The sequence below is a fragment of the Mus musculus genome, chromosome 18 (genome assembly GCF_000001635.26).
Source record: "Mus musculus strain C57BL/6J chromosome 18, GRCm38.p6 C57BL/6J".
NCBI lineage: Eukaryota > Metazoa > Chordata > Mammalia > Rodentia > Muridae > Mus > Mus musculus.
This window is the reverse complement of record NC_000084.6, coordinates 34436621-34455258: the sequence shown is the minus strand read 5'-3', so window position 1 is coordinate 34455258 and position 18638 is coordinate 34436621. Positions and strand designations below refer to the sequence as shown.

Below are 18638 nucleotides of genomic sequence, written 5' to 3'. Positions count from 1 at the left end.
ACTCCAACTCGTGTCTACAAAACTAACCAGTGTACACAAAACTAACCAGTACACCTCCCATTTTAATTATGTTTGTATGTGTTTTTCTGTGTGTGGGTTTGTGTATGTGAGTGACGTGCCTCCAGAGGCCCGGAGGAAGTGTCAGATCCCTTGGGATTGTAATTACAGATGCCAGTGGGTACTAAGAACTGAACCTGGGTCCTCTGACAAGAGCAGCCAGAGTCATCTCTCCAGCCTGATAAACCATGTGTGTAGCCAAGTTATTTATTGACTGTCCTTTAGTAATAGAATTTTAATTTTACTTAAGATGGTTGTTACCATTATTATTGTGTTACTTGCTCATGCCTTCATGCTGGCTTCTCCCTTCACTTGTAAAATGTCCTTACTGGAAATAGGAACACAGCAGGACAATAAGTAATGCTGTGTTGACACTTGAAAACTTAATGTGCTGTGTTGGTCTGTTGTTTTAACTCAGAATTCGAAGGTCATCCTTCAGTTCAAAAGATGAGAAAAGAGAAGACAGAACACCATATCAGTTGGTCAAGAAACTTCAGAAAAAAATCAGACAATTCGAGGAGCAATTTGAAAGGGAAAGAAATAGCAAGGTAAGTTTGTAGTGCTGCCTAGAACAAACTTGAATTCATGTCTTAAGAGAGCATGCTGCAGTTCTTTCCTGAAGAGAGCACATGTGAGATGCTGGGGAAAGTGGTGATCACACAGGCCGGAGAGCCAATGGGCCCTTAGTTGTTGATTTCTGTGACAGTGCTCTTAGTACTGTACCAACGTGTTTCTGTGTTTCCATTTGCAAAGTTTTTGGAATTTGTAAACCAAATTCTTTAACAAATTAATGTTCTTTTCTGACACAAACCACACTAACAAAAGGGGAGGAGGAAATGAGGACAGTGTGTGTCTGTAATGATTAGACCCTGTGTGTAACGTCTCATCCCAGAGAGGAAAGACCCGCCTTCAGACTTGGCCCCTTCCAGTTGTATGACCTGCTTTAGAAGAGCTTGATATCAAATTAAAATAAAGTGAGAATTGAATGAAATTTTATGCTATGGGAACTGTAAACACCATGAGGAATAAATTAACATAACTATTGGGCATTACAAATGTCAGTGATCCTATTCCGTAACTTTGCAGCCCTCCTACAGCGACATTGCAGCCAATCCGAAGGTATTAAAATGGATGACAGAGCTTACGAAATTGCGGAAGCAAATTAAAGGTATAAGTGCATTTTGTGGAAAATCTGCATCTTTAAAACATTTATAATTCTGTGCAAAATATAGCTATAATTTTTGAGTTATGGTGGCACACCCTTCTAATCCCAGCACTAAGGAGGCAGAGGCAGGCAGATCTCTTGAGTTTGAGGTCAGTCTGGTCTCCATAGAGAAATCCTGTCTTTAAAAAAAAAAAACCAAGATAAATAATAATAATAACTCTATCTTGGAACATTTTTGAAAAAGATAAGTTTTCTTTTGTTCTATTAACACCAGTAGTGTATATTAAGAAATATAAATGTAACTTTTATTCCCTGAGGTAATTGTCGTCGCTAAGGCTTACCGCCTCATCTCCTAACCTAGGCCTAGTCCTGGAGGCTCTTAACTTCCATACAGTCTTATCTAGGCCTAGAATGTTTTCAGCCTTTGACACTGAATAAACTCATCCTTTCTAGTTCTTTTCTGAACTCTAGCTGGCTGATTCAACTCAGCTGTTCTGGCTCACACTCCTCTCCAAGCTGACTGATTCAATCTGGCTCCTCTTTGTTTCTCCGGAATAGCTCTGTGTGGCCTCATCCCAACTTTGGCAATCTGTTCTCATCTTTTGGCTCCTTCTCATTCCCTGACTTGCTCTGTCTTCACTGTGTCTAGCTTGTTCTCTCTGTAACCTGCCTCCCTGTAACTATCCCAGTAAAACTGCCCCCCCCTCTCTTAAGTAGCTGCCCTTTCCTTCTTTCCCCTTCCCAACTCTTCTTATAAGAGTTCGGCATAGCATAGTCTATCAAAGCGTTCTCTAATTTGTCACTTTGTCTGTCTGCCACTTAATTAGACATCATTTTCAAAGATGGGTGATTTCTTCTGCCAACTAATTTTACCTTCATCATTTGGAATTAAAGGTACTAAGGGTATGTCTATATTCCAGCCAGAGGGATTAAAGTTGCGTGGCTAAGGGATGAGCCACACAACTAGAAACAGGGCTTTTCAGTAAATACCACAATCTTGGGGTTCAAAGTGTGATCAAGTATCCCGTGACAGAGATATGGGAATCTCTGTGCTGTGTTCTTCCCAGTGTCTCTTTATTTGCATGAGTGTGAGTTATTGAAAGATAATCTAGATTGTGTTCATAGATGAACTGATCCTATATAGTTATCTGAAATATAGTCCAAATACTGAGATGATTTGGGTTTTGGTAGGTATTTCATTAAGGTCTTTATGCATGGGCAGGGAGTAAAATTTTATCTTAAGATGATATAATTAGGAGCTAGGAGGATTGCTCAATGGTAGAATATTTGCCTGCCATGTGGGAGGCCCTATGTTGTCAGATCCCTTGGAACTGTAATTGCAGACAGTTGTGAGCTGCCGTGTCGGTGCTGGGAACTGGACCTGGGTCCCCTAGAAGGGCAGCCCGTGCTCTAACCATTGAGCCGTCCCTCCAGCCCCTGGGAACTCTTTCTAAACCATAAAGTATGCTATGTGTTTTTGGATGTTAGTATAGTGTTGCTATTGTGAAATTCTATTTATTCTGAGTATCCTTTAATAATCACAGCTACTTTTAAAGACAGCCATTAACAGTTTGTATCATTTTTCTGATTCATTCTTTTGAGCTTTACTCAGTGTAGAAATTTTGATATCTTTCAAGTATTAAGTGTTCAGACACTGTTTCTCTTGTGGACTTTGCAATCTTATTTTAAAAGGATTATTTCTCCTTATTCTATTAAGCATTTCCTTATTTAAACCACTTTGTAGCTGCTGTTACCATTAAATTGCCTAGATAGTGTACTGTCCCAGTTCTCGTCCACTCTTACTGTCTTGCAGTCCGTCATTTGCACAGCCACCAGAAATATCTTTAAAAAATAATTACTCTTTTTAAAATCCTCTAAGTGGGATTTAAAATCCTCTACGTAGAATTATTGTAAATCTAGACTCCAGACTCTGGCTCTTAAGGGCTTGCACAGACTGCCCTTGGTAGGTTTTTATCATGTTAATGTCTCTTTTTTTTTGTTCTCAGATTTGGAGGAATTTGTCTAGGCTATTGCCTCAATTGGGCACTAGTGCTTTTCCCCTCAGTCTTGTATGCTAGGTTTAGCTCCATGTTAACCAGAACACACCGTTCAGAGAGACTGCCTTTGTTAACTTCATCTAGTATTGCTCCTGCCCCAAAGCATGCTCTCTTTACAACTCTGACTCCTCCATTTTTATTTTATTTTATTTTATTTTATTTTTTTGTTGTGTTTGTGGGCAGACCAGAGTTCAGTGTGAATCTTCCTCAATCATCAAAAATAAAATTCAAGGTTTTTTTTTTTTTTTTTAAGACAGGGTCTTACTATATAGCCCTGGCTGTCCTGGAAGTTGCTGTGTAGACAAGACTGGTCTTGAACTCACAGAAATTCCCCTGCCTTTGCCTCCCTAGTGCTGGGATTAAGCTTTGTGCCACCACACCCTGCCCATGCTCCGCTCTTTTATGAACCCGGCGTTCACTTCTTTTCCATCAGGGTTGTGCTTTACCTTGGGCTCCTTGTGGGCATTGTTTGAAAGGACAAGTATACTGCATGCTAAATGTGTGAGCCTTGGGTTATCAAGCCTCTCATTTCTGAAATTTAGATGCAAAACACAAAAACTCTGATGGAGAATTTGCGCCTCAGACACGTCCTCGGAGTAACACTCTGCCAAAAAGTTTTGGCTCTTCTCTAGACCATGAGGACGGCGAGAGTGAAGGTGAGCCCAGAGTCATTCAGAAAGAGAAGACGCCATCGAAAGAAGCAACTCTTGAGCTGATTACCAAACGGTTGAAGGAGAACCGTGCCGAGCGGCACCTTCCTGAGGATATCAAGGTAATTCTGAGCTGTAGGCTCTGCCTGGGGCGGCCTTTAGAACACTGGAAACAAACTGGCCAGCATAGCAGGGTGAGAGCTAGGTATCCTGACTCTTCTACCCTGCAGATCTGCAACTCCAAAATATGCTTTTAAACCTAGAGTACTTACTGTATGTTAATGCATGTTGCAGACTGTCAGCGAGACGGATGTGTAGAGTAGAAAATGGCCAAGTTTGAGCAATAGCTGTGTGTATTGAGTTCTTGGTATCTGGCATAAACCACGAGGAATCTGTCACTTGGTTTTTGTTTTGTTTTGTTTTTCTCCTTTCCCAGCAATATAGATGTGATATTAGCCAATGGAAAAAATACTGTCTTGAAAGACTGGCATAGTGACACATATTTGTAATGCAAATACTGGAGAATTGGCAGGAGATTGGGAGTTCAGCTACTTAATGAGGTTGAATCCAGCCTGGGCCACGTGACACCCTGATGAAAAGAAAAAGAAAAGGAGAAAAGGGTGTGTGTATGTATGTGGAGAGATGGCTCAGAAGTTATGAGCACTGGTTACTCTTCCAGAGGTCCTGAGTTCAATTTCTTGCCCTCACATGATAGCTCACGACCATCTATAATGGGATCTGATGCCTTTTTCTGCCATGCAGGCATACATGGAAATAGAGCACTCATATATATATAAATAAATCTTAAAATAAGAAAACAAGCTTGGCAATAGAGGTGCACACTATTAATTCCAGCACTTGGAAGACAGAGGCAGGTGGATCTCTAGGGAGTCCAAGGACAACCAGAACTACATGGAGAAACCTTTTCTTCAAAAAGAAAAAAAGCAAACAACAAAACCAGTTGATCTATTGGTATCAGGAGTACATGAGTTACATTTTTCAGGAACTGTTACTCTTAATGTATGGAGTATGCACGTGTGGGTTCATGCACCTCCATATGCATGGAGGCCAAAGACAGCTGTCTCGTGCTCTGTTCTGTTGGTCTCTGCCGTACTTTCTGAAGACTTCACTGCACCTGAAACAAGCCCCTCTATTCCAGAAAGCCCTCTGAGGCATCCGGGCAGAGCACTTGGTAACCAAGTCATGTGAGAGATGGGGTTGCTGGGGAAAGGTCTCAGCTGAATCTTAGTCTAGGAAGTGGTGAACCAGACACATTTCAGAATATATCTCCCTCCCTCCCTCATGATGTCAATACTGGTCTGTTTGTCTCCCTTGAACAGGGCTAAGTTACTCATTCTCATCACTTTCCTCTGCATCATCTTTTTTTTTTTTTTGTCCTCTTGCTTTTTGATTGCATTAGCTTTATTAGATTTAAGGTTCAAACTTGAAAATAAAATGACAGTATTTTATAAGGTCTGCACTCTGTTATTGCCTAGTACATGAATATAATCTGAAATGATTTTGTTATACAGGGCAACTCTCAGATGAATTGTTTGTAATCTCTAATTTCCTCTAGTGAGAGACTAAGAACTGTTAGCCATTCTTGGAAATATGTAGAATTTATTTGGTCTAGTTGAAGGGTATCTTGTGGAATTGGTTCATTAAGATAATGGCTGAGCCTGTGGAGGAGAAGGAAAATTTTATATACAAATATACCCAGGGATTTCTGTCCTCTCTACCATTCAGAGTATTAAAAGAGAAGTGTGTTACACTGTAGAGAGTATGCCCATCCATGCAAAGGGAAATGTGGTCATAGAGGTCTAAGGTTGCAAATTGACATTTTGAGCTTTCTCTTGGATCTGTACACTATACTGCTTTGGGTTTCCTTAGTAGAGTAGAGACATGGACTCATAAAATCTGTTTGTCTACTGAAATGTGTGTCTGCATCTACATTATTATTATTATTATTATTATTATTATTATTATTATTCTCCCCTCACCCCCCCCCCCTCTAGTGTCTGCCTATCCATCCACCCACCCACCTATCTATCATTTATATTTATTTGTGGAACCAATTGAATCCAGGGGCTCTTGCCCAAAGCTAAGCACATGTACCACTGAATTACATTAGCAGTCTTTGATTTTTTGAGAAAGACTCATATCATGAAGGCCACATTGACTTTAAATTCAAGATTCTTCCTGCTTCTGCCTCTGGAATGCTGGGATTATAGGCCTCTGCCTAGCCTGTATTTACTTGTCTGTCTGTCTCTGGTCGTCCTTCCCCCCCCCCTCCCCCCGGGGTGTGTGTGTGTGTGTGTGTATGTGGGCGGGGGATGGAGATATATATGGGTGTTTAAGGAGTTAGCTCTCCTTTCCCATTGGCTCTGCAGATTGAACTTGGATTGTGCTAAGGTCTTTAGGTTTGTGGGTCAGGCACTTTGAAACCTGCTGAGTCTGCTAGCTGTCCATATTTGAGGTTGTCGTAAGGAAAGACTTCACAACTTTATCAAATGTCGGGCAGGTGTGGAAGCCCCTGTGTGCTGCAGAAGCACTGTTACCAGGGCTCTTACATCAGTGAGTACAGGCCTTTGAGCAAGAGTGGAGTACTACTTATAGATTGGAATATTGAGCACAAGATGGCTAAGGTGCCCAAACTAACATTCATAAATCACACAAAATATAAATTAAGCCATAAAAAGCTATACATTGACATTCTAGGAAGTTTAGATTGTATAGCAGACTGAAAAATGTTGCTGCAAATCCAGAAAAAAGAATGCATTTGCCTAGTCTATATTGCTGACCGTTTACCCTTTCACCTAACTGATTACATGGCGGGCGTGAGGAGAATACTAACACGAGTGCTTTTCCCCCATTCTAGAAAATGACAAAAGATCATTTGATAGAAGAGAAAACGTCTCTGCAGAAAAGTCTGCTTTACTATGAAAGTCAACACGGAAGGCCGGTAATTTTTTTCTTGATAAGACAATTTGATTTCTTCAGAAGAGCATGAATAACTTCTGTGGTCTGTGTTCTTTAGCGCCATTTGTATCAAGCGTTGTTTCCAGTAGGTGGGAGATTGCATACTTAATTAAATTTGGGGTGAGGGAGTCACACTGCTTATGTCTCTGATAACTAGATTCCTGATAGTAAGGCTACTCTGCTTCACTTTTTGTTTTGTTTTGTTTTTTGTTTTTTGTTTTGGCTTCAGGTGACCAGGGAAGAAAGGCACATTGTTAAGCCTCTCTATGATAGATACAGGCTTGTAAAACAGATGCTGACAAGAGCTAGCATTACTCCTGTCCTTGTAAGTAAAACAAATGCTTGATTTTGTTTTTAAAGACAGGGCCTCACTTTGTAGCTAAAACTGGCTTGGAACTCACTAGCCCAAACAAGCAAAACTCGTACGTTCTGTAGTTATAGGGATGCATTACCATGTCTGGAACAAGTATTTCTTCAGTTCATTTTGCCAACGTATATTTAAGAAAGAAGACAGAAGAAACAACGGCACATTTTAGTACATTAGAGACCTAAGTAGCCAAGTATGAGAAGTTTTCAGTTGAGATTGTGGATTAGGTAACTTGTGAGCACTTACATGCACGTGGCACCAAGTCTTTACAGACCACACACGAGCTAGGACTGATGCTGAGATCTAGGCAGTGCTGGATGCAGATTTACCTGCATAGATGGCAGCGTAGCACTTGTATGTGATACCTCATCTAGTCTCTATTTCAGTTCTTGTCTGCATAGATTTGTCATCATTACCTCCGATCGCATTATAGCATACATGAATCTTAAACATGTATTTATTTAAAGGGCTGTGTGTGTGCCAATGGTAAGAGCGTTGGAGGTCAGAGGGAAGAGTGGGGGGTGGGTCAGTTCTCTCCTACTATGTAGGTTCTTGGGGATAGAACTCAAGGTTGTCAAGCTTGGCAACCCTAAAAATTGGTTTTAAAGAAAGAACCCATTAAGATAACACCGATTATGAAGTGTCTGGTATATACCTTTAATCCTAGCACCAGAGACAGATTATCTCAGTGAGTTCAAGGCCAGCATAGTCTACATAAGGTAGGGGGTTGGGGTGGGGGGGAGGGAGGGGGGATGGAGGGGAGGGAGAGGAGAGGAAGAGGAGAAGGAGAGGAGAGGGAGGACAGAGAGAAGAGAGGAGAGACTGACCCTGTCTCACCTTTAATCCTGGCAGAGACAGGTGGCTCTCTTGAGTTCAAGGACAGCCTGGTCTACAGAGTGAGTTTCAGGACAGCCAAGACTACACAGAGAAACCCTGTCTCAACAAACATACAAACAAATAATAAACTAAGTAAAATTAAACAGTGTTAATTCACAGGGCCAGAGAGAGAGAGAGCTTAGCAGGTAAAGGAGCTTGCATCAAGTATGATGACCTCTGACCTTCACACACATGCTTGGCACATACACACCATCTCCCCACCCCCAACCACACACCAAAGAAATGTAATAAAATATTTTAAATAATGCTTACCTGTATTTGTGTACACTTAAAAAAACTTATTTTAAAGTGGGGTCTTGCGGTGTTTGTCCAAGGTGGTTTCGACCTGTGAGGTCATGTGATTTTCCAGCCTCAGCCTTCTGAGGAGCTAGACCAGTGAGCATGCCAACATGAAGGAAACTGAAATCTGTAGTACTCAGACACACATCACAGGGCCAGCTAGTGAAACTTAGCATGACCCTGTCCTGGGATATACTTATGCCGTGTGATGATAACCTAGCATGCTAGGATGAAGAGTACATCCTAGTTTTTGTTTGGTTTAGTTTTGTTTCTAAAGAAATTTATGGGGTTCTCAGACCTCAGAATAAAGATACTTGGGCTGGGTGTGATAGCATTTGCCTACAATCATAGAGTCTGAGAGAGCCGAGGCAGGAGGATCTCATGCACTAGCCTGTGCTACATAGTGAAACAAGCCCTTTTTCAGAGGTCTTCACCCCATTGTCTCTACATCACACCCCTGATCCATTGAATGTGAAAGGTGGGCGGCACAGAGTGAGCTCCTGTAAGACTTTGCTATGTTATTAAAAAAAAAAAAGATTTTATTAAGGAACTCAATATGAATTTAAAAGACTGCTTTAAGGTTTTGAAAAATTTGATATTTTTTTTATTTTTATTGAAAACGTTTTCATACTATATCTATCTATCTATATCTATATATCTATATATCTATATATCTATATATATATATATATTGTTTGCTTGAGGCAGGGTTTCTCTGTGTAGCCCTGGCTGTCCTGGAATTCACTCTGTAGATGAAGCTGGTGATCTCAGAAATTCACCTGCCTCTGCCTCCCAATTGCTGGGACTAAAGGCATGCGCACCACTGCCTGGCCATACAGTATATTTTGATTATATTCTTCCATCCCCCAAACTTCCCAGAACCTCCCTACCTTCCTAAACTCTCACCTTTTAAAAAAGAAAAAGAAAACCCAAAATAGTAGTTGGCCAACACAAAACACACTCAACTGTTTTTTTTTTTTGTTGTTGTTGTTGTTGTACCTTTAGTTTTGCTTAGGTGTTTATCTTACTGATTTTCTTTTTAGTTTGTCTGTTTTGAGTTTTGTTTGCTTGTGTTTTTAGCTGCTGGGGACTAAGCGCCCTATTAGGTGGAAGTACCATTATATGATAGGAATGTGAAGTTGCACTAATGTAAATGTGTGGGATATAAAACTGGGTGTTGCTGTTGTTACAGGGTTCTCCTTCCACGAAGCGCCGGGGTCAGATGTTACAGCCAATCATAGAAGGAGAAACGGCACACTTTTTTGAAGAAATCAAGGTACTTAATGTAGAAAAGTTACTCTCTTACTACGTTCCTAACGGGCATGGAAAGTCATGGCCTGTGTGGCTCTGCTTGGTTGTCATTTTAGGAAGAAGAAGAAGATGGTGTCAGCCTCTCCTCTGAGTTAGGTGACATCTTGAGCACAAGCGTGCACACACAGTCGTCCTTGGAAAACTTAGAATCTGATGCTGAAGAAAATCAAGAAAAACTGGCTCGGGATCTCTGCTTATCAAGTACCCGGGCAGCTTCTGTGTATGTACTCAGCTTGTACTTAGCTTCTCTGACAAGAGGGATGCGTGCGGATGGATTGAGTTCCGTTCCTTCCTTTTTCCCCTGGTGCTGTGGATGGAACCCGGGGCCTTGTGTAGGGGAGACAAGCACTACATCCCAGACTCCACTTTCTCATTTTCCATCTTAAAATTGTGTGTGTAGAGGTCAGAGGGCAACCTTACGTGTTGTTCTTACCCTCTACCTTGCTTAAGCCGTGATCTCCTGTGTTTTTGTGTTGTTTTCACCTCACATGGCATTGCCATAGAGTGCTGGAATTAGACATTTAACATGTTTGTCATTTTATATGGGTTTCAGGTGTTGGGCTTGTATATCAAGCACTCTGACTTGCTAATAAGCCCACATTCTCAGTTGTGGTTCCTATTTCTTTATTAAGTATTTCAATCAAAAGTTGTATTCAATTTATAACAAAGTTATAAGAACCAACTGAGGATTTGTCTATTCTTTATTGGCCTGCTTATCTTTAGATGGATTTAATTATGTGTATGTTTGTGTGGATATTTACATGTGTTGAGGGCTTCTGGAGGTCAGAAGACTGCATTGTGATCCCTTTGATGTGTAGTCATGAGCTGCCTGACACATAGGTGCTGGAAACCAAACTCGGGTCTTCTGCAAGAGTAGTATGTGTTTCTAACTACTGAGCTATTTCTCCAGCACCCATTCATTTTTACTTTTATGCGTATGGCTGCTTTGCCTGTATTTGTCTTTGCACTGTGTCTGTGCCTGGTGCTCCTTGAGGGTCAGGCCTCTGGGACTGAAGTTATAGAGAGCTGTGAGCCACCGTGTGGGTGCTAGAAACTGAACCAGGGTCCTCCGGAAGAGCAGCCAGTGAGTGCTTTCAACCACTGAGTTTTCTCTCCACCTCTCCCCGCGCAGCCCCTTCTCCCACCCCCGTTTTTAAGCAGCACCTCTTATTGACAATGGGGGCTTGTTGATTACTGGCTGGCCAGAGATTTTTGAAGAGTTGGGATTATAGGTGCACAACACTGTACTCAAGAGTTTTTTGGGTTTTTTTTTTTTTTGAGTTCAGGTTCCTCAGGGTTGTGCAAGAACCACTTTACCAACTGAGCAATCCTCCAGGCACAGGAAGAAGTTTACATAGTGAGACTGGAACCTTAATCTCAGTAATTTTGATTTATTTGTATGTTTCTAAAAGCTGTAGCCAGGGCTACAACCACTGTTAATATAATGAAGAACCTGTAGCATTTAGTAATGTTTTGTTACTGTTTTAACTCTAGGCCTGAATTACTGGAACAACTTTGGAAAGCCAGAGCTGAGAAAAAGAAACTACGTAAGATGCTACGGGAGTTTGAAGAAGCGTTCTATCAACAAAATGGAAGGTTTGTTAAGCATTGGCGATACTGACATCTTTGTCCTTCAACTCATGAGATGTATGTTAATATAGTGGAGTACACAGAAACACTCTTAGAAGTGTAGGTGTGTGGCTCCTATAGACCAGTGTGCTATGTGTCTTTAACTGGTGTGCAGAGTTGACAGTTGGGGAGAGGTACAGATTGGTACATCCCTATGAACAGCCAGTCCAACTAAAAACAAGCAGCTTGAGGCTCCTCAGTGAAAAATGATAGAGAATACCAAATGTCTTCCTGTGGCTTCTGCAGGTGCAGGTACCTGTGCACACACACTTAATTTACCTCAATTCTGCCACTACCTCTGTTTAAGTCTCAAAGTTTTCTGAGTAACTAGATGACCCTACAAAACCAGGGGCTATAACAAATTATCTCCTGGCCCCTGCTGCTTTTTTAGAGTTTCACACTTACATGATTTAAAAAAAAAATACCAGGGAAATGGCTTAGTCAGTGAGTACCTGCTGGGTACTAAGATGTGGATCTAAGTTCGGTCCTCAGAGCCAAAGCAAGATGTGGTGGTATCCAAGTTGTGTATCACTCGGCTTAAGAGCCAGCTAGCTTAGCAGCTACTCCGTAAGCTTCAGGGAACCCTGCCTCAAAAAGTGGACAAGACACCCAAGGTTTACCTCTGGCTTTCTGTTTGTCTTTTTTGTTGTTGTTTTGAGACAGGGTTTCTCTGTGTAGCCCTGGCTGTCCTGGAACTCACTCTCTAGACCAGGCTGGCCTCGAACTCAGAAATCCGCCTGCCTCTGCCTCCCGAGTGCTGGGACTAAAGGCGTGCGCCACCACTGCCTGGCTGGCTTTCTCTTAAGCATGTATATGTGTATAGCATGTGTACTCATGAAAAGGTGTAAGAAGATATGACTATAAAATATAAAGGCATGACTCATGGTAATGTTCTAGCACTTACAAGTCATCCCGCTTACTGGTAAGTATGTACCGTTATTTAAGCAGTTAGTAGACATAGCTACTAATGTTCTTCCTGTGTGACTTAGTCCAATAGCCTCTTGCCCACAGAGCAGCTTTGAATTTCAGCTTAAATTTGTAACATTATACTCCATAGTGAAGAACACACTTTGAGTGTTTTACAGAGTTTTATCTTCCCTAGGAATGCCCAGAAGGAGGATCGTGTTCCGGTGCTTGAGGAATATAAGGAATACAAGAGAATCAAAGCCAAGCTTAGACTTCTTGAAGTTCTTATCAGCAAACAAGACTCTTCAAAATCCATATAAAATATGTTCCTTGAAAGTTGACGCCATAAAGTGCTTGTGTTCCCTGACAGTTCACCATGTGTGCTTGGCTGTACTTGCGTTCACTTTGTCAGGCACTCAGAGAGTCCCATTGTGTGCTTGTTTGTGGTTCCAGTAGGCAAGGAAAGCTGTTCCACATTCCCGCAGATCCTCTCCACACTTAGGAAACACGCAGGCTCCTTCATTGTTTTACTGCAGACACGGCTGTTAGCAAAGGACAAGAGTTTTACTCTTTTACTTCAAGAACTTTGAAATAAAAAGCTCTTCTGTTTACTTTTTGTTTTTTCTTTTGCATTACTGAAGAAAATTGAGAGGAAAAAATCTTCATACTGAATGAAATTCTTCGGTTGCCTTTTCTTATAAAATGACTGAAAATGTAAAAGAATAGCCTATAAGTGTGACATATGGAACGGTATTGTTTTTTTCTAGAAAACCAAACTGGATTTTCAAATCCTACATTGGAACACCTTTCTGTGTCGTTCCCAAAGTGACACCTGCACAGATAGCACTTAGCCAGGATTTGCAATTCAGTGGTCACAACTCCTGAACGGAGAGAAGCTCGAGTAGACCACAAAGCAACCTTGCTTAGTCATTGCAACATTACACACATCACTCACAGAGCTGAATCACATCACATGCTGCCTACAGGACTTCAGTTACTGTCACCAGCTGGCAATGCTGACTTGTCTGGATCAATCCCTGTGCTGTCCCCAACCCACCTCCAGATAATGTGAGAAAATAGCCATGCCAGTGTGGAGGGACTTGGGTGGTGCTCAGATCTGTGTGTCATCAGATGGGCCTCAAAAGAATGAGCACACCTCAGTGTGTTCTCCAAGGGCTAGACCACTGCAGCTTTCCAGGTTTATTCAGGGGGCTTCATCTCCAGATGACCACCGCTCGCTCGCCCGCCCAGTTGCTTGCTGTTCAGAGCAGCCGCTCACAGGATGTGTAGTGGTATGCTTCTTGTCGTAGACTCTTAGCATCTTTTTTTCGTTTGGCTTTGCATGGCTTTTCAGATAATCTGCTAATCATTTCTTACGGGATAGTAACTTGTGTTAATATGACAGATGTGGGTCAGGCTTCATCTAAGTGGGTTGTCCCTCATACCCCACCCCCACCCCGGTGCTTATTTGAATTGATAAATGTCTCACTTTGCCCATGCTTTGCATGTAATGACTCATGCATGATTTTCTTCTTAATAGTTTGTTTCATACAAATAAATGGAATTTCACAACATCTTTAATAAGGTGAGGAAAGCATGAACCTTGAACGCTGCCACTATTATTACCCAGTAAGAGCAGGAAGTAGTTTGATAAGGAATAGTGTGTCTACGTACTTCACATTTCACTTGTGTGTGCAATGCCTTTCTGGGGGAGAGGGAAAATCCAGCAGTAGTGAGTGTGTAGTTGGAGGGTTTTTTTTTGTTAAGTACTGAATCACCCAGCCTTGTTTGTGTGGTTTCCTTTTGATAATACTAGGTCATTCATAATGTATTTTTAGAAAAGTAATTAAGAATGCCAAAAAAACCCTGTATCATTTGATTTGAACCCATCATGTGGTGTACTTTTTAGTTTTTTTTCCCAGACAGGATTGCTACATGTAATTTTATGTGCACTGTATATTTTTATGAATGTTTTATTTTGTATACCACATGCAAAAATGTTCATGTGCACTATTTAAATGTTTTAAATAATATATTCCTTCTGTATAACGCTAAATCTATTTGAGTACAATATTTTTATAAGTCTGTAGCCTGACTGGTTTCGTTGAGTTACAGCTGCTTCATAATTTGGTCGTTGAGTTGTTAGTTTGGGCTGAATAGAGTAGTGAAGTGGCTCGCACGCTTCCATGGGCTTGCACTGAACTCATGGTTAGCAGTGGGGATAGTTAGGCAGCTTGCAAGAGGTTTACTTTGGTACAAATAAAAATTATATCTATATATAAATACTATATAGATATAGATATATATGTGTCCACCTTATAATTACATTGCTGTGTTTGTTTGGCACTTCATTGTACAGACTTTTATAATAAAAGAACTTTACTGTTCTAAGTCATTGTAAATGTATGTTTGTTTTTCTAGGCGGTATTAATTGTTCTAGGCTTATTTAAGTTACCCAGTGATGATGTCAGGGGACACAGCCAGGTTGCTCAGCAGTTTGGCCAGCGGGGTTATGGGGGAGAAGTCCACGTGCCTACCGCTTCTTAGCGCCATTTAGAGAAGCTGCAGCGAAACACCCAAACTACCTTCCTTTCTTTCCAGACAGTTTCATTATGTTGTTCTTGAACTCTTGCTCCTCCCTGCCTCCCAGTGCCAGAGTTAGTCATTTCTTGTTGCAGTGAATTACTGCCTTGAAAAACAGAAGGGGCTGGGTAGATGGCTCAGAGGTTAAGAGCACCGATTGCTCTTCCAGAGGTCCTGAGTTCAGTTCCCAGCACCCACATGGTGGCTCACAACCATCTGTAATGGGATCAGATGCCTTCTTATGGTGTGTCTGAAGAAAGCAGCAATGGTATGCTCGTATACATAAAATAAATAAATCTTTAAAAACAAAACAAAAAAAACCCACCTGGAAGTTCCTTGCTTTGAGGGAGGTGGTAGTAATTTTCAAGTTCCTTTATTTACTAGGCACAGTGTGATATGCACACCTCTAGTCCCAGCTACTCTGGCCACGGCAGAAGGATCTTCTGCGCCCAGGGCTTCAAGGCAAGTCTGGGCAACATTTTCTTTTCTTTTCTTTTCTTTTCTTTTCTTTTCTTTTCTTTATATATTTGCTTCAGTTTTTTTAATTTTTTAAATGTTTGCCTTATTCATGCTTTAAATATACACCTTGAGCATTAATGTGTAAATTAAGTGCTGTAATTGAGTGTGGTGGAGCTCAGACCCACAGGACAGAGCCTGGCTATTGAGGGACTTGTAGAAAGTAACCGTTCCCCTTCAGTCTCTAAAATACCAGCCCCACACTTTCCAACAGGGCGGCTCTCAGAGCACCTCCTCTGCTAATGTGCCGCCCTCTGTTCCACTTTAGGAAACTTGAAATGCTCTTCTAGATTTCTGGTTTTAGCTGCAGTTTGTTCTGTGTTTGACTTTTTCTAGGAGTTTTGGATTTTGAAGAGTGGAGATTATTTTATATTGATATAATGCCTTTTTTGAATCTTATGACTTGACTTACATCTGTCCAAAGCAAGTGAGGCCCTGGGATATGATATGGTTGAAACTTCCACACAGTTCTTGTTCTCTGTACCCAGAGAGAACCATCTCCGTCTCATCCAACCTAGAGATCGGCCACCCGGAGCGAGAAGCATTAACTTGGACTTGCCTTTTTATACTCCCAGAATTTAATAGTGGTGATAAGAATCCTAGTGTGAGCTGGGCGTGGTGGCTCGTGCCTTTAATCCCAGCACTTGGGAGGCAGTGGCAGGCGGATTTCTGAGTTTGAGGCCGGCCTGGTCTACAGAGTGAATTCCAGGACAGCCAGGGCTACACAGAGAAACCCTGTCTTCAACGCCTCCCCCCCCCCCCAAAAAAAAAAGAATCTTAGTGTGCCCGTGTACAGATGACAGAAAGCGCTTGATTCACAGAACTCATCCTATTATAAGTGATAGCTGCTTCAGTACATATGCAGTACTATGCAGACATAGCTCAGCGCTTAGCATTTGCAGGCTGCTACACTCAGTCCCCTGCACTGTGTGACAACAATGATGTGTGCTGGTGAGGGTGGCATGTTTAGGGGACAATATAGTAAATGCCCCGAGGATTTACTACAGTGCACCTTCCCATGCAGTCTTACCTCCACTTGTCAGCCTGCTAGTGCAGCTTTCTCATCAGTTGGTTCAGTTTTAAACTGACATAGTGTAATTCCTTCTCAAGCTCCACCGCGTATAAAAAGAGCCTAGGGGAGAGTTTAGAAGTAGACTTATCACTGTCTTGTAAGGGAGATGGGGGGACAAGCCCCTGAAGCCCAGCCCACAGGGTAGTTGGGGCAGTCTACAGGAAGTTGTGAGGACAGTCTGCTGTGCCCCCTGTCATGGAGAGGGACAACACCACGTTCCACTTCCTAACGTGGATGTCTGCACCACAGGCATGCCTGGTGCTAGAGAGGTCAGAAGAGGACATTGATCTCCTGGGACTGGAATTAGAATGTGAGCTATCCTATGGATGCTGGGATTCAAACATGGGTCCTCAGGAAGGGCAGCCAGTGCTGTCAATCACCGAATCATCTCTCCAGCCCCCTGGTCTTACTTTCTAAGAAAATGGAGTTGTGTGCTTTAATTTTGAAACTGCAGAAAATGAAGAATTAGGTATAGCACATAGGACTCTGGCTCAAGAAAATAAGGTATATAACTTGTGCCCTCTGCATATCCTTGGGTTGCACATACCCTAGTTGGTATATGTTACAAATACTTACTCTCGGAATTCTTGCTGAGTGACAGGCTGATAATCGTCTTGAATTTCTGTAGAATAATACTTTTTTTCAAGCCTTTCCTTCCATCTTTTCATCTGCTCTGCCTCTTGGATCTCCTATCAATTTAGTAAACAAGCACAGGCTGCTGTCTGTATACCAAAGACTCCCAAGTAGCCTACTGAGGACCCCAGGCTCCCCACAGCCTGGGCTGGGAGCTGCGCAGCACAGTTAGGCAAGGGCGTGCATCTTCATCTTGTTCACTAACCTCACGCCTCACCTTTTTCTTCTGCATCACCACATCTCTTCCCTGATAAATCAGGACTAATACTCTCTTGTCCCTCTTTTTCAATGCTGAGTTTTGATGCCAGAGTCTCCTATGTGCTGTGTAGGTTCTCTGCTTGCCATGAGTCCTACCCCAGCAAGTATCCTTCAGAATGTGTCTGTGGCCATTCTTTGCCCTCCCTGCAGGTTTTCTGCCAGACTTGCACAGAAGTGACTCAGTCCATTGTAAATACTCCCTACTTGGTTAATGGTCTGCGTGCACCAGTGTTGTTTACCCAAGTCTCTTATACTAGAAAACAAGTATTACTGTCCCTTCCTGATGTGGAGTCCTCCTGTGACCCTTCCTTACCACCATTGACTTGTCTTGTGTCTAAGTACATTATTACATTTCAGTGGTTTTTGCGTGTGTGCGTGCGTGCGTGCGTGTGTGTGTGTGTGTGTGTGTGTGTCTCTGTGTGTGTGTACATGTGTTAGGATAACTTGCAAGGTCATGTGGGTTCTGGAGTTCAAACTTAGGTTGTCAGGCTTGATAGCAGGTGCCTTTACCTGCTCAGCCATCTTGCCTGCCTCATTTTTCTCAAATTTAGGGTGGATAAAACAGACTTGTGAAAATGAGAAACAACCCAGGAAAGGAGAAGGGAGTGTCCTCAGGTATGATCCAAGTGTTTCAGTAAGCCAGCTCTGGTAGCATGTGCATGCTGGTATTACAAGAGGCTAAAGAAGGACGGTGAGAATTTGAGGCCGCTCTGGGCTACATCACACAAATCTGTCTCAAAAGGTGCTAGAGTTGCTCCATAAAGCACTTGCTAGGGAACCATAGGAGCCTGAGTTCAGATCTTCGCAGCCAGACCAAAAGCCAAGTTGTGACATCGGGTACCTAGTCTAGTCGTGGATGGCTCCAGGTTCAGTGAAACCTTGTCTCAATAGAGTAAGATGCCCAGTGCTGACTTTGCCCTCCATCCACACACATGAACATGTACAATCAAATCACAAGGCTAATTTAGAAAGCAAACACGCTTTGGACTAGGGCAGCTTCATATGAAGATCCAGAGATTGTGCAAAGGATGCAAGACAGCTAAGGAGATCCCTGCCTGGTGTGATGGTCCCTCAGCCCCGTGGTCTGGGAAGCGCCACTGCTGGCAGGTACCTTGCTAGCTGTAGCTCTCAGTCTTTGCAGTAAGACTGTTTACTACTAAATGATCAGGCTGATATACTGTAGGTACATTAGTACCTGGGCTTAACTCATTTTTAGAAAAGTTTTTGTGCATGTGTTTGGTGCATACAGTGCATGAACACATGCAGAGGCCACACCAGG

At 42.2% G+C, this 18638-nt stretch overlaps 2 protein-coding genes across 28 annotated transcripts in view; one reads left to right on the top strand and one right to left on the bottom strand.

Moving 5' to 3' along the window:
* The window catches only part of Fam13b (family with sequence similarity 13, member B), an 82477-nt gene extending 67789 nt beyond the window's left edge, over positions 1-14688 (top strand). For 12 of the 17 annotated variants that reach the window (XM_006525849.3, XM_006525850.3, XM_030250435.1 and 9 more), the window contains 9 exons: positions 476-605; positions 1144-1225; positions 3822-4051; positions 6808-6891; positions 7138-7233; positions 9644-9727; positions 9819-9982; positions 11257-11358; positions 12494-14688. In XM_006525849.3, the coding sequence (XP_006525912.1) occupies positions 476-605; positions 1144-1225; positions 3822-4051; positions 6808-6891; positions 7138-7233; positions 9644-9727; positions 9819-9982; positions 11257-11358; positions 12494-12617 (1096 nt within the window). In that variant the 3' untranslated portion in view covers positions 12618-14688. Of the gene's footprint in view, positions 1-475; positions 606-1143; positions 1226-3821; positions 4052-4365; positions 6690-6807; positions 6892-7137; positions 7234-9643; positions 9728-9818; positions 9983-11256; positions 11359-12493 lie in introns of those variants that run through there. The other 5 variants (XM_030250431.1, XM_017317886.1, XM_006525852.3 and 2 more) reach the window with 3 other exon arrangements.
* Positions 12461-18638, bottom strand: part of Pkd2l2 (polycystic kidney disease 2-like 2) — a 34298-nt gene continuing 28120 nt past the window's right edge. For 6 of the 11 annotated variants that reach the window (XM_017317946.2, XM_017317949.2, XM_017317950.2 and 3 more), the window contains 2 exons: positions 17045-17157; positions 12461-16528 (listed from right to left, as the gene is read on the bottom strand). In XM_017317946.2, the coding sequence (XP_017173435.1) occupies positions 16444-16528; positions 17045-17157 (198 nt within the window). In that variant the 3' untranslated portion in view covers positions 12461-16443. Of the gene's footprint in view, positions 16529-17044; positions 17158-18638 lie in introns of those variants that run through there. The other 5 variants (NM_016927.3, NM_001163004.1, XM_006526097.4 and 2 more) reach the window with 5 other exon arrangements.